We start from the raw sequence: 15,507 nt of genomic DNA, 5'->3' as shown, positions 1-15,507 counted from the left end.
TGCTTGTCCTGTCACTGAGTTCCTGATGAGCAGTCCCTCTTCCTCGTAGGCCCCTTCAGGTCCCGGCAGTCCATCTGGGAGTTGAGTTTTGCAGCTGATCTGCAGAAGGATTACAAAGAGAAATCTCAGCGCTGACACACACAAACTGCTCTGGTTGCACTTAAAGGTTGCATCTGTTGAGGGCTCTTCCCTGGGCAGGGTCAGATGGGATGTTGGGGAGGGGGAGATGCCTTTGCCGGCAAAGGAACTGAAATTCCAGCTGTGTGTGCTCTGGGGGCAGATGACCTCCCACCCTTGGGCTTTTTCCAGAAGCCCAGAGTGCTGGGGGATAATTACGCTCCAAAATAAACGAGGGTGGGTTTCTTTTTTTTGGTCGTGTTTGTTCATGTCATTTCTCCATTTGTTTTGAACCAGGCAACCTGGATATCTGGGCTATTACCGTGGAGGAGAGAGCAAAGCATGACCAACAGTTCCATAGTCTGAAACCAACTGCTGGATTTATCACTGGTAAACAGACACTTTCCACTTCTAACTTAGTTCAGTTAAATCTCAACTAGCGAGCCTAAGTGTGTACAGAGCTGCCTGGGAGATGTAAGGGCAGAGCAATGAGAAAATCTGAACGGGTATTTCTTGCTTTATATCCCATTGTAGAAATGTCTTGCCACATCAACCCCAACTTTTCTGTCGTTTTCTGATACTTTCTCTTCCCCACCCTGCTGTGGAAGGGAAGGAGTGGGACTGGGTTCTTTGCCTGTGCCTGGGGTCAGCCCGCCACGCTGATGTTGTGATGAACCAAAGGTCTGATTTAATAAAGGCGTGTCAATTTAACTGAAATCAGGCTTAGAAATTCAATTTGTGCAGCACTGACATCAGCATGGTTGACCTCTTGGAATGATCCAAACGCTAAACTGATTGAAGCAGTGGGAAGCAAAGCTCCAAATCAAGGAATTGCCCTGGCCCTAATCAATTTTCATCCAACTTCGGTCTCAAAGGCAACAGGAGGCCTCCTCTTGCTCTCTTTTGTTATATTGAATCTTCTTAGTGTTTTGCAACTGATCGTCACTCCTGGCACGGCTTGGGCTTCTGCTGCAGGTGTTTTTGCCTCCTGATTCCCCATTCCCTGTGCCAGGAGCTGGAGCTGAAGCCATCTCCTGTTTCTTTTACAGGTGATCAAGCCAGGAACTTTTTTTTCCAATCTGGGTTACCTCAGCCGGTGCTGGCACAGATCTGGTGAGTGTGGGGTGGGCTCAGGGCTGTCTGTGGGGCACACTGGGCTGTGGGGTGGGGCTGCTCAGGGTGTCTGTGGGGGATCTGCACCTCAGCAGTGCCAGGCTGTGCCCCAAGGCAGGAGCTCTGCAGGGCGGTCTGAGCCCTGCCCTGGGGTCACCACAGCCCCGTGGAACACTCCAGTGCTGGGGCAGAGGGGCTGGGAAAGGCCCCAGGGGTGCTGGTGACAGCACTTGGCTTTCCTTGGATGAGGAGTACAGGGGACACTGCCAGGGATGGGGAGTCCATGAGGAAATGTCTGTCTGGGTGTCTCTGTGTGTGTGGTGGTTTGGAAGTGTTTCCTATTCTTGATCATTCTAGTGATTTTACACAGTTGATTGGAGTAATGTGAGAAAAGCCTGGGCTGTGTTTCCTAAAGGAAAACCCAGCTGGAGGGACACAAGGAATAAATCTGATCAGTCCCTCATTCCTGAGCCCACAAATCTTCTCCAGAACTCACAGTCCTTCAAAACAGCAGCTCCCTGGTTTTTATTGGCTTTGAGAATCCCTTGTGCCCAGGTGTCCCCGGAGGGACAGGAGGCTGATAGCTCTGGGCTGTCCCAGCAAGTGGGATTTTGGAAGTTGGCAGTTTCGAACCCTCCTTTCAAATCGCTCAATGCTTTCAGCTCTGTTAAAACTGGACTACCAGAAATTGCTAAGCACAGTAATTAGTAATAAATCTGCTAATGGGAGAGCCTAGGCACAACCTGGAATATTTGTTACAAAAATGAAGATTGCCATAGACTGTATCCACTGGAGTCAATGCTCGAAACTGGAAATTTTTGTCACTCCTGGGTGAGTTCAGCCAGATCCAAATCTGCTGCCCATGGCACAGCACAGACATTCCTCCACTGCCAGGTTTCCCTGCAGGAATGAAGGTGTTTCTGCTCCAGATTCTGTGACCCTGCCACACCTGTACCTGTGGAGTGCCAGGACACAGGGAATGTTTTCCCAGAGGGCAGGGCTGGATGGGATCTTGGCAGGAATTGTTCCCTGGCAGGGTGGGCAGGGGCTGGGCTGGAATTCCCAGATTTGCTGTGGCTGCCCCTGGATCCCTGGCAGTGCCCAAGGCCAGGCTGGACACTGGGGCTTGGAGCAGCCTGGGACGGGGGAAGGTGGATTGGGATGGGATTTAAGGTTCCTCTCAACCCAGCCCATCCCATGATTCCGTGATTATTCATGGTTTGCATTAATAATACTGCTACCAACACAGATTATGGTGCTAGACAGAGAGAATTAAAAGTGGTTTTCGATCTAGATTGGGTAAAAGCAGCAGAGGGATGGAAAACCTGGGAGAAATCTCTTTGAGAAGTTTATTGCCATTACAAAAACTTTCTGGTGCAGTAAGGACTGTGAAAGGCAGAATTTTGCTCTGACAGGAGAAAGAGTAGAATTATTTTGTTGCTTTGGAAATCTGCCTGCCCAGATCTACATGGCTTTTAAATAAAGAGCTCATTTTCTTTTCTAATTATCTTCAGCTTACAAATATCAAAGCTGAAGCCTCAGTGAGTGTTCAGATGTCCCTTTGGAACTTCTCTTGCCTCTGAATTAAACAAGGAAAGAAGTTTTGTCTTAAACAAGACATCCTTTCTCCAAAAACCTTCCATAGGCACTGGCTTTAAATAGGTGTGAACAAAACCAAACAGTTGTAAATAGTCTGACTAAGGATCTCTTCCTCTCTGAATTATTCAGTTTTCCAGGCTCTTGAGAGGAAGGGAATCATTCCACTCCCTCTAGAGTTGTCATAGAGACAAGACCTGCACATTTTTGTTAATGAAGCTGAACTGAAACTTATTCAAGCTGCCTTTCTAAATCATAAAGCAGCTCATGGACATTCCTTTCTCTTTGTCGCTCTTATTTTTTTCAGTCAGCTCTGAATTAAGAGAAATAAATATTTAAGGAAAAAAAAAGTCTTTATATAGATCCTGGAGTACTTTAAAGGGAGAGTTCTGGAGTAATGAGCCCAACACCTCTGAGAGATGGGAGCTGCAGAAAAGTGTTCTTCCATCAGTCTTTGCTCCTGGGATAGCTGGGCTGGGGATTTGTGGGCAGCATTTGGTTGTACCTGGGAGAGAAGGGGGAGGTACAGCAGTCCTCAAGGAAGGAAAGTTCTAACTCTGAGTTAGAACAACTTGTAAAACTCTGGAATTAATTTTCTGATCTGAGAAATCCCAGGATGGTTTGGGGAGGGAGGGACCTTAAAGCCCACCCAGTGCCAGCTCTGCCATGGCAGGGACACCTCCCACTGTCCCCAATGTCCAGCCTCGCCTGGGACACTGCCAGGGGTGGGGAATCCATGAGGAAGTGTCTGGATGTCTGTGTGTGTGTGTGGTGGTTTGGAAGTGTTTCCTATTCTTGATCATTCTAGTGATTTTACACAGTTGATTGGAATAATGTGAGAAAAGCCTGGGCTGTGTTTCCTAAAGGAAAACCCAGCTGGAGGGACACAAGGAATAAATCTGATCAGTTCCTCATTCCTGAGCCCACAAATCTTCTCCAGAACTCACAGTCCTTCAAAACAGCAGCTCCCTGGTTTTTATTGGCTTTGAGAATTCCTGTGCCCCTTGTACTCCTCCTTCAAGGAAAGAAAAGTCTCTGGGACCTCAGTGAGCAAAGGAGTGGAGTATTATGATCTGCCATGCCAGCTTCTGTGCTCTTCTACCCTTCAGCAGCTCCAGACTCCTCCAGGCTGGTGATCAGTTAGGAGGCCTCTAATTGGCCTTTGAGCTGGGCCTGCAGCGCTTTGGGAGATAACTGTGCTTAAGCAGAGTAATCTGCCTTTCCTTAGAGCCCGGAGGAATGGGGCCTCAAAGAGCATCTCCTGTGTGGCCTGGACCCTGGGATGAAAGGAGAACTGAAATAATCAGTGCCAGGTGTCCTCCAGGCATTGTTGGGACAGAGTCACTGGGTGCCTTCCCTGTTCCTGACATCTGCTTCCCTCCTGGACATGTGTCCAAGGGTGGGCGAAGGGCGGTAATTCTGGGAGCTGTGACTTCTGCAAGGCATCCCTGGGCTGACTGAGGCCTGAGTGCTGCTCCCTGCTGAGCCTGTAGCACAGCTGGGACTGTGCAGTCCAGTGTGGCAATGCGTGGGGTTTTTATCTTCTTTTCTTCTGTTGGAGCCGGGATTAAAGCACAGGAGACACGGTTTTCGTGTTCAGACTCGGATGTTGATTAATTCTTATCCATAGCACAGTCTCACAGGTTGAGTTCCAGCCAACAGGGTCAAAAATGGCTCTGGCTCTTAACTCTTTCTAAGGTCTTTGAAGCATAAATTATCCAGTAGTGAGATGACACATAAAGTACTTTGACTTTTAACCCAATAACCAACCCGCCCTGGCCCGCAGTGGGGACTTTTCTACCCAATTCCAAACCCCCACCCAGAGCATGGAGAAGAAGGTGAAAAAGAAGGACTCAGCCTCTGCCCTAAACCCTCCATCCTGCTTTCTCTCCATATTACTGTATTCTAAACCCTCCAGCTCTGAGTTTCCCACCCTGTGCTATCACACCCTTCTATCCAAACCCCACAGCCACAATCCCAGAGCTGTCACTCCATTTTGGGAGCCTTTTCCACGGCCTCAGGTGCGATGCAGTGTTTGCCTGGGGCTCGGTGCCTGCCAGCAGAGTCTGGAATTCTCCGTGCCCGGGGCTCCAACAGCAATGCCCAGCTCAATCAGTCCAGCTGTGGGACCTGCAGCTGCTCCTTGGTTTGGCACAGTGCTGCTTTCGTGGGTAGATGGTTTGTGTGCTAATTACAGCGTCTTTGATGGGAAAACTGCCCGTGTTCAGTTTCTGCACCTCATCAATGCAGGAGTAATCAAGCTGGCTTTTCATTCTGCAGAAAAGCTGAGAGAAAGGAGGAGGAAGAGATCCATGGGGAAGGATTTGTCAGCACCTGAGCCCACTGCAGCTCTTGTCATTAAATACAAACACAGGCCTGGCCTACAGAATGTAAGAAATGTTTGGTCAGGGTTTAATCCAGTTACTCTGCACTGGTTCCGGCCAGACCACAAATGAAACAAATGCCAGGGCTCCACATTGTCCCAACTTCATTAGGAGCAGAAATTAGTGGAATTAGGTGGTGTTTGCTGGCTGGCCCTCCCTGCATTTCAGCTGCAGCACAGTAAAATCCAACAGCCTGACACCAACTTCTGCAACTAGAACTGAAAATGCGTCCTCTTTTTGCAGGCAGAGTTTGTCAGAGAAAAGCTGCTTTTTCTTCTCCCACTGTAAAGCTGGAGAAATGCTGGAGGGTGCAGAGAGAACTCTCTGCACTGATATTTGTGCTGGTAATTTCAGTAATGAAGCTGTTGGTGTGGGGTAAAGGAGTTCACAGAAGGTCAGATGTTGAATGAAAAGCTGGAGCTGCTGATGGGAATTGGAGTTCAATGGGAGCAATGACACTGGCGCACATCAGAGTTTTTGATTGCTGGGCAAGGAATATTTTCCCGTGTAGGGTGCAGAGATTGGCTGTGTCCCAGCAGGAAATGGTGCCCTGAGAATTGAGGTTCCTACGGGGTGATCTTTACTCTTCCTGCATTGTCCTGGCCAGGGATAGAACCCACTGAGGGTCTCTCTGTGCCTGTTCATAGAAATAGAAATCAAAGTGTTTGCAGGTATAGAAGCCACTGGGAAGACAGGCTGGGAGAGCTGGGAGTGCTCCCCTGGAGAGGAGAAGCTCCAGGGAGAGCTCCGAGCCCCTGGCAGGGCCTGAAGGGGCTCCAGGAGAGCTGCACAGGGACTGGGGACAAGGCCTGCAGGGGCAGGACACAGGGAATGGCTTCAAAGTAGGATTGGATGGGATCTTGGGAATCAGGAATTGTTCCCTGGCAGGGTGAGGATGGAATTCCCAGAGCAGCTGTGGCTGCCCCTGGATCCCTGGCAGTGCCCAAGGCCAGGTTGGACACTGGGGACAGTGGGAGGTGTCCCTGCCATGGCAGGGGTGGGATGGGATGAGCTCTGAGGTCCCTCCCAGCCCAGCCCGGGGTTCTGGGATTCAGCATCTTTCAGGCACAGGTGCAGCACATGCTTTTTAAGGACATCAGCATCTAACTCTCAGTGTCCTCTCCAGACTTTCTTTAAATGCTGCTCCCAGATTTTAACTTCTGTTATGTAGCCCCATGACATCAGAACTGGTGGATTAAGGCAGCTACACCACTGAAAATCCTTTCCCAGGAGTGCTGAGAAGTTTGGAGTGTCTGTGATGCTGCCAGGGATCTAAACCTGGGCTGGGATCTGCCTCTCCGTGGGGGTTTTCAAGTTTTGGGGGGTTTTTTTGGAGTGGGAAGATTTTTGTTTTGCCACTGCCTTTACCTGGCTGTCTCCTTGTGTATCAGTTATAAATAGCTGTCAATTCACTGGGTTACTTCTGGGATAACTTTCCACCTAGTTGCACAAAACCTCTCTTCGAGAGGAATTTGATCAGAAACGAAGCTCTGCTTCAACCACACTGCCCAGGGCCACGCCCATGACATAGAAAGAAACGCGTGAACTTCAAGATCTGTGTTATTGCAGTGCTGAGGTCTGTACTTAATTCTTCAAACAAACGCAAAGAAACCAGCGTGGTGTTCAAAAGTAAGTTTGCAGCTGGGTCTGGTATTGATGTGCATTTACTGGGGGGTTTTTTTTTGGTGTGCAGTGGCAGGAACTGACACTCTTCTTCCTGCTTCTCTTCGCCCCCCCAAGCTCCCACCCCTATTCCCTGCTGAGCGGGGTTTTCTTAACTAGCAAGGCAAGGAACAAAAAGCAGACTGTTTAAGTCAGACTCCTTCCCCTGAAAGCCTATTCAAGGCCTAGGCTCAATGTTTCATCTTGAGTGCTATTGTTTAATTGAAAACACATTTGCACACTCGCAGATGGAGCGGTGCTGAGGGGAGGCACAGATTTAAAGAACGTTTTATTTTAAGTGGAGCTAGAGTAGAGATTTGCAGGCTCAGTGATTTGCTTCTCTGTGCTGCCGTTTGAGGACCCCGTGCTCTCATTGGTGTGATTTTGCGAAGTTTTTGTACAGCTGCGTTTGTTCTGGGTGCTTCGTTGTAATGCCTGCAACAGAGGTGAAAAGGAACTTTAAAATTATTAAAATTATTTAAAATTGTTTATTAATCACCCCAGGAAAGAGATCAAGGAGCTCTTAAATTTAAATAATGTCTTATTTTTAGTCTGGTATGATTTTGGGTGGAAATTACTGAGAATCCCCAAATCCCTGAGGCTGGAAAAGCCCTCCCAGCCCAGGCAGTCCCACCTTGTCCCCAGCCCGGAGCTCTGAGTGCCACCTCCAGGTGACACCTGCAGGGACGGGCACTCCAAAGCTCCCTGGGCAGCCCCTGCCAAGGCCTGAGCACCCTTTCCATGGGGAAATTCCTGCTGCTGGCCAAGCTGAGCCTCCCCTGGGCCAGCCTGAGGCCGTTCCCTCTCCTGCTGTCCCTGTTCCCTGGGAGCAGAGCCCGACCCCCCCGGCTGTCCCCTCCTGGCAGGGACTTGTGCAGAGCCACCAGGTCCCCCCTGAGCCTCCTTTTCTCCAGGCTCAGCCCCTTGCCCAGCTCCCTCAGCCCCTCCTGGGGCTCCAGCCCCTTCCGCAGCCTTGAATATCCACACTCACGTGAGCCTGCTCCTGGGGCAGGGCTTGAAGTTCCGTGTTGCAGAACAGAACTGTGAGAACACTGTGTTTTGCAGGGCTCTAGCTGACATGAACAATGACGGCAGGATGGATCCCCTGGAGTTTTCCATAGCTATGAAACTGATCAAACTGAAGCTCCAGGGTTACCAGCTCCCGGCCGCGCTGCCGCCCGTCATGAAGCAGCCGCCCCTCGCCCTGCCCGGTGCCCCAGGATTTGGTAAGATCCCTCTTTTCCTCTCTTGCCCTCCTTGTTACCTGGGACTGCAGCGATCCCATTTTGCAGTTTCTCCAAGAAAATTTTAAGAAAGAAGTGCTTCTAAGAGCACGTGGACTCCAACCCAGATGTTGCACGCGCCCTGGGACAAATTGCATCGGGCTTTTAGCTGAGCTGAGCTCCTGCTTGCTTCAGGTTTGCACTGCTGCAGACAAAACGTGGCTCAGGTGGTGGGGCTACTGCATTCCAGGGGGCTGGAGTTGTGGTTTGAGCTGTTGGCATTAGTGGATCTCCAGCTTTCTCAAGATCTGCTCTGTTGTTCTTGAGGTTTTTTTTTAATCTCTGCACCTTCTGCTTTGATGAGCAGGGCTGCTCTGGTAGGAGTGAAATATTGCCAAAGCCACCATCATTTCTAGGAAAAGAGAAGGGAAGATGGGATGGGGAAAGGAAAATAACTGAATAAAGCTGAACCTCTGACACCTTGGTCCTGTTCTGAGAGGTTCTTTCCCTTTCTGCTTTAGTCTTTGCTGTGGCTCAGGGTTATTGGTGCCTGGGAATCATGGAATCATGGAAGGGACCTCAGAGCCCACCCAGTGCCACCCCTGCCGTGGGCAGGGACACCTCCCACTGTCCCCAGTGTCCAAGCTGGCCTTGGGCACTGCCAGGGATCCAGGGGCAGCCACAGCAATCTGGGAATTCAATTCCAGGGCCTGCCTTCCCTGCCAGGGAACAATTCCTGCCCAGGATCCCATCTAAATATCCTGGAGCAGTGCTTTTGATAAACTGCTTGCAGCAGTGTGGTTTGATCCACTGTTAACCCCCACAAGTTTTACAGTCAGAAAAAAAAAATTCTTTGGAAGAAAACAGTGAAACTGGGCAGAGCAAATACAGGGTTAAGTGAGAAAAGGCAAAATGAAACGAGCCCCCACAAACCCCAGCCAAATGGGCGATTCCCCCATTATTCTCATTCCCTGTGGATTGATGGGAGCTGCTTGCACGTCCCTCCTTCTTCTTCCCCTGGCACCACTGGCCCTCCTTAACCTCCCTGCAGCTGTGCTTACCCTGAGCCTCTGATCCCTGTGCCCTCCCCATGAGCTTTGCCCTGTCTCATCCCAGCTGGAGGCTGGAGCACTAATCCTGCAGCTCCGTGTCAGCCTGGGGGCTCGCTCCTCCCCGGGCGCTGCTCCTCACACTCTTCCAGGCACACAATTCCGTCCTTCCATGCTGCCGGACGGTTCGGGGCAGGGCTGTCGCTGTGCCCTGTGTCCCCTTGGTGTCCCTGCTGCGCTGCCCTGGGCTGGGGGGCTGTCCCAGGGGTTGGGAGGTGTCAGTGGCCCGGCGGGCGCCGGCTGGGGTGCGCGTCGGAACCAACCTGTGCTTTTCTCGCCCGTAGGTCTCGGGGGCATTGCCAACATGCCCTCCCTCACCACTGTGGCCCCAGTGCCCATGGCATCCATCCCAGTCGTGGGGATGTCCCCCCCGCTGGTGTCCTCTGTCCCCGCCGCCGTCCCTCCCCTGGCTAACGGAGCTCCTGCTGTCATCCAGCCCCTGCCTGCTTTCGCTCACCCCGGTACGCCGCTCTCACTCTCTGTCTCCTGCTCCTAACAGCTCCCCTGCATTTCCTTGGGACGCGTGGGATTAGCCACTCCCAGTGATGCCTTTGGGGAAGGACTGTGCTTTGCTTTAGCCCACTTGGCACACTTGGAGAAGAGCTAAAAGAAGGAATGTGGACATGGCCTCCCGCAGGAGTCCCTCGTGGTGAGAAAATAAAACAGCGCTTGGAGAAATGAACTTGCCAGGAAACTGTTGCCTGGAAATTGGGCCTCTCCTGTCTCTTTATAGCTACTGAAGTGCTGCTGTCTGTTAGGGTGGCTGTAATACTGAACTCCATATGGTTTCTAACGTGTCTCAAAATATAATTTGGTGTCAGCAGGGTTTCCATAAAGCTGGGGAAGTAAAAAGATACGAGGGAAGTGCCCTTGTGTTTCCCCCTGTCCTGCTGGACTCTCTGATCTTTATATTGTTAAAAAGCTCCCATCAGACCCACAGTGCTTGGTGACGTAGGAGCTGAATGGATGCCACGGGAATTGCCTAGTTCACTGTGAATAGCAACAAATCCCTGTTCTCTCTCTCTCCACAGCCACTTTGCCAAAGAGTTCTTCCTTCAGCCGCTCGGGGCCGGGAGCTCAGCTCAATGCAAAGCTGCAAAAGGCACAATCCTTCGACGTGGCCAGGTGGGGCTGGGGCAGGGAGGGGCAGCCAGGGGGGGTTTGGGTCCCCAGGCTTGGCAAAACTCCTTCCCTTGCCCAAAGTGGTTGTCTGAAACAATAGTTCTGGCAGAAATCACTTCCTGCACGGTGTTCTGTGGCTTTACGGGGAATGCTCCAGGAGCAGGGAATCGTGGAAATAAAATAATGAACTGCTAGCGGTGCTGACATTATCATCACTTGAGTTTTAGAAGAGCATTTGCTTCTATAAACAAAACCTGCGTCGTGCACAGTCGCTCCTGGTGCTGTGAAAACAAGGCGAGTAATGCATTATTTAGAATGAGCAACTCCAGGGTAATTGCTAAAAGCAAAATATTTAATAGGTCTCATGCTTTAAATGCACTCCACATCACTGTTTCTTCCATATTCTTCAAGTTCTGTGTGAAAAATAACTTAAAGGGGTTTTTTAGATTATTCCAAGGCCTAGAAAAACGTGTGGTTGGGCAAAAAGGGTTTTACTCTGGTTTAAAAAAAATATGGATCTAACAAAATAAAACTTCCTCAGAGGAGGTGAGAGCAGGTTTTCCCAAAGTCCTTATAAATCTCACAGATCTATGGCACAGGTTTTTTTGCAAGAGGAGGATAGCTTGGGACACAGTTAAATGACGTGGTTTTATTTTCCTTTCCTTCTGCAGGCTTTTCGATTGCCCTGCTATTTAGATAAGTGGCAAATAATTAAAAGTCTTTCAGAGCAATTAATTTTCTCTCTGAAATCTAAACTGGCCAGTAACAGAATAGGGAGGCTCTGATATAATTGATGTGTGACACAGAAGTTAAAATGGGTGGAACCCCCAAATCCAGCGAAACTGAGGAAGAATTCCTACGGGTAAAAATTAAATATTTAGCCTTTTTTCTTATTTTCATTATTGAAAGGGGCAGCTTGTTTTTGCTCTGCTCCCGTGAAGGGGTGTTATTAAAGCTCAAGAGATTGGAAATCAAAAATAGAAATAGAGATCCTGGTTTGTGTCTTGTCACGTGAGAATGGTTTATAAGGTCAAAAAAAGGACGGAGTCTGAATGTGCCTAAAGGCAGAAAAACTCGGCTCCTCGTTTTTCAGAATTAAGACTTCTCAGCCTTCGAGCCTGGGCAATTAAAGCTGCAAATCAACTCAGCCTGCAATGGGAATGAATTAAAACTGGGAATTTTACATTCCTCACTTGAGTTCCATTATGAGAAACTTTACATTCCAATGTGGCTTTTTCACACCTTTTTTTGCCTACATTTCCAGTATATTTTATATTTGTTTTCCTTCACCAGCTCTATTTGGCTAAGAGAAACAGTCAAAGACAGAGTAAAACGTTATTCTGCATTTCCTTTTACATATTCAGGTAAAATCTTGTAGCTCCTCCGAACAATTTAGGTTCCTTCATACTCTGCCAGTAAAGAAAAAAGCAAAACTCTTAGGAAAAAAAAGCATCTTCCAAGAGAATCAATTGCGATAAATGTTTGCAAACAAGAGGTCAAACCTGTGGTGGTTTCAGGAATAGCAGGGAATATTAGATCATGGAATCATGGGATGGATTGGGTTGGGAGGGACCTTAAATCCCACCCAGTGCCACCCCTGCCATGGTCAGGGACACCTCGCACTGTCCCCAGTGTCCAGCCTGGCCTTGGGCACTGCCAGGGATCCAGGGGCAGCCACAGCTGCTCTGGGACACCTCAGTACCTCCCCACCCTCACAGCAAAACTGGGGAAAAGGACATTTCCAGGCATAAAACTTGTTCTCAGTGCAGCACTTCAGCCTCTTGTGAGGGGGCAGGCCCTGGCACAGGGTGCCCAGAGCAGCTGTGGATCCCTGGCAGTGCCCAAGGCCAGCTTGGACACTGGGGACACTGGGAGGTGTCCCTGCCATGGCAGGGGTGGCACTGAGTGGGTTTTGAAGACCCTCCAGCCCAAACCCTTCTGTGATTTATGACTCTGTGGTTGTTGCCGTTACCTTCATGAGATGAAATTCCCAATTGTCCCTGTTGTCCTGCTGTCCTTGCAGCTCTCCTGCCGTGGCAGAGTGGGCTGTGCCTCAGTCCTCACGGCTCAAGTACCGGCAGCTCTTCAACAGCCACGACAAAACCATGAGTGGACACTTGACAGGTACTGCACAGCTTCTCTTGTCTCCTTGTTTCGAGCTGTAAGAGCTGATTTAATGCCTCTGAGGGTGTTGTTCACATAGTAAGAGACTCATCGGTATTTCTCTGTTTGAATCTCCCAAGTGCTTAATGCTCTCGTTTAGAAGCAAATCCTCATCACAGCTGGGATCATTTTATCGCCATCTTTCCTTTATTTGCTGCAAAGTTGGCCCTGGGAAATGCTTCTGGAGAAGGGCACAGTGAGTTCTGAAAAACTTGTGCAGCCATTTCCAGTGCTTGGTTCACCCACTGCTGAGAGCAGTGTCCAGTGCCAGGGAGAGACTAGGCTGGTCCCCTGGCTTGATTTTACCTGTTCTGGTGCATGTCTTTGTGGTTTGGAGCTGTCTTGGCTTTTAATCTGAGTGGTTTGATTGCCCAGAGCAGCTGTGGCTGCCCCTGGATCCCTGGCAGTGTCCCAGGCCAGCTTGGACACTGGGGACAGCGGGAGGTGTCCCTGCCCATGGCACTGGATGGGCTTTAAGGTCCCTCCCAACCCAAACCAGTCTGGGATTCTGTGGTTGTTTTGCAGAAGTGAAGCATTATTTCTTGGTTATTTGGGGGAGCCAAGTTTCTGCTGGTCACATGTCTCGCTTATTTTGTTGATATTTGTTTCCTTTTTAGGTCCCCAAGCAAGAACGATTCTCATGCAGTCAAGTTTACCCCAGGCTCAGCTGGCTACAATATGGTAAAATAAATGTTCCCATTTCCATCAAAACACAAACTCCTCTGAAACCTCTGCACTGGAGCCCGTGGGCTTTTCTCCATCTTCAGGCTCACTAATAAATCACAAGTTGCTCTTTCTCATGTGTAACTTTATAAACAAAACCTGCACTTCTCTGCCTTTATTAATATTACTCCACGAGAGCACCAGGAGCATCTTTTGTGTGATCTTTTGGAAGCTGGGGTTTTTAGGCAGAGCAGATGTTCAGCATCCTGTGCCTTGCACATTCCCTGACGGAGCACCAGGGAAACATTTACCTTTGCACAGGTGGTAGAACAGGAAGCTTAACCCAAACCACACTTTCTCTGGGGGTTCTCTGCCTTTTCCATGGGCTTGGGAGGGCTGATTCCCCAGGGACTGGACTCACGGACCTTTACAAGAATGGATTTTAAAAGGTTTTGTCTCAGCTTCCCTTTTGCCTTCCAACTTGTCGTTTGCTGAACTTTATTATGTTTTTACTGCCCCATGGAAAGTTGTTCCTAATTAACTTCTGTCCTTTAGGAGTGTTTGCTTGAGGAGCGTTGGAGCTGGCCCAGGGGCTCAGTGTGAGGATGGCAGTGCTGCATTCAGCTGCACTTGTTCCCTTTGCAAAGCACTGGCAGTTGTGTTGTAAATTAAAAACCACTCTTTTTCTTTCTCTGTTTCCTAACAAAGGGATAAAAACAAATCAGCCCAGTCCCCCCAGCAGATGATTAACCAAGAAATGCTCTGCTTTTGCCAGCCTTGGAGCGCCTGTGTGGGCAGGCAGCTGCCACCAGCTCACTCCAGGAGCTGCAAGCAGGACTCACTCAGCTGGGGACATTCACAACTGCCAGTGCACTGAGATAGGGAAGGGACATTCCGGCTCCTGTGGGTCCTTTCCTGAGCCCTGCTCTGGGGCTGCTGCTGCCTGGGGTGAGGTTTGTCAGCCTGTGCTGGGGCAGAAATCCCCGACTCACACACTCGAAGGGAAGAGTTGATGCTCAGCCTCTGGGCTCTCCTGGGGGTTCTAACCCAGGGGTGGACCCAGCTGCCCAGTCATTCCTGTGCCTGGCACATTCCCAGTCTCCTGGCTCGTGCCTGTGCTCCAGCCTCAGGGTTCAGTGCCATAGGTGTGGATGGAGGGAGGCTGGGGTTGTCTCCCAGATTTAAATCCCAGCGGCAAAGTCCTGTGCCTTGGGACTTCAGAAGAACTGATCACTTACTTCCCTTTGATTTTCACAGCATCAGGGGTGATTTTCCTGCATGATTCGTGTGCAGCATGCTGGAGAAACAAATCCTGAGCTGGGAGTAAACCCACAGGGACCATCCAGTCCCTGCCCAGAGCCCCAACAATCCCCCCCGGGCATCCCTGGCAGCGCTGTCCAAAGGCTCCTGGAGCTCTGGCAGCCTCGGGGCCGTGCCCATTCCCTGGGGAGCCTGGGCAGTGCCCGGCACCCTCTGGGGGAAGAGCCTCGCCCTACAATCCCCCCTCAATCCCTCCTGGCCCAGCTCCAGCTGCTCCCTGGGTGCTGTCTCTGGCTGTTAATTCAGTCCAACACCACCTTAACAGGAGTGAAAGCGTTTTGTGCCTCTGTTGCAGCTCCGCTTTGGGGCCTCCAGAGACATTGCTCCATAATGTTTAATATGTGCATCATGCCAGGGGGGGTTGGTGCTTGTCAGGACTGGAACATCACTGGCTTTGATTTCACTGCCGGTGGGTGCCCTGGAATGTGAGACAGGAGCCTCCAGGGAGGAGGGAGACCAAATCTAAGAGGTCTGCCAAACACCTGAGCTGGTTCTTTTGGGTGTTCAGGAGAACTGCACTGGCTGAGATTCCTTCCCTGGCACGTGCTGCAGGCAGCAGTCAGAGCAGGAGAAGCAGAAGCTGTGGCTGCAAGGCTGGATTTCAGGCAGACAGCCACAGGAAATGGGGGAAATAGGGAAGCATTTGGGGTTTGCTTTTCATTTGTTTTGAAAAAGCAGTGTGGCAAAAATAGTGAAATAATTGAATTCGTTTGGAACTTATATGTTGAAACGATGCCTTTGAACAGGGATTTTTAATGTTTAATCATTTCCTCGCTTTGTCCCTTGCCTTTAACAAGGAATCTCTCTGACATCGATCAAGATGGGAAGCTGACAGCTGAGGAGTTTATCCTGGCTATGCACCTCATTGATGTAGCAATGTCTGGTCAGCCACTGCCCCCTGCACTGCCCCCAGAGTACATCCCGCCTTCCTTCAGGTAACTGCTCATCCCTTGGGAATCTCACTCCTGAGTTTTGTATTTCCTTTGGGATGCTTCTGTGAGTGCCAAGTACAGGACACTGAGCAGTGACCCCTCA

General features: G+C 50.1%; 1 protein-coding gene across 3 annotated transcripts in view; it reads left to right on the top strand.

The window, feature by feature from the left end:
- The window catches only part of ITSN1 (intersectin 1), a 104,849-nt gene that overhangs the window by 27,286 nt on the left and 62,056 nt on the right, over nt 1-15,507 (top strand). For 2 of the 3 annotated variants that reach the window (XM_066177200.1, XM_066177202.1), the window contains exons 3-10: nt 415-507; nt 1,167-1,230; nt 7,938-8,098; nt 9,489-9,665; nt 10,236-10,329; nt 12,350-12,450; nt 13,107-13,170; nt 15,270-15,407. In XM_066177200.1, coding sequence (XP_066033297.1) covers nt 415-507; nt 1,167-1,230; nt 7,938-8,098; nt 9,489-9,665; nt 10,236-10,329; nt 12,350-12,450; nt 13,107-13,170; nt 15,270-15,407 — 892 coding nt within the window. The remainder of the gene's footprint in view (nt 1-414; nt 508-1,166; nt 1,231-7,937; nt 8,099-9,488; nt 9,666-10,235; nt 10,330-12,349; nt 12,451-13,106; nt 13,171-15,269; nt 15,408-15,507) is intronic. The other variant, XM_066177201.1, reaches the window with a different exon arrangement.

Source organism: Chamaea fasciata, unplaced genomic scaffold (assembly GCF_029207755.1).
Source record: "Chamaea fasciata isolate MVZ Bird 193981 ecotype frontalis unplaced genomic scaffold, bChaFas1.0.hap1 SCAF_2, whole genome shotgun sequence".
Lineage (NCBI taxonomy): Eukaryota > Metazoa > Chordata > Aves > Passeriformes > Sylviidae > Chamaea > Chamaea fasciata.
This window is presented reverse-complemented; position numbering and strand designations above follow the sequence as displayed.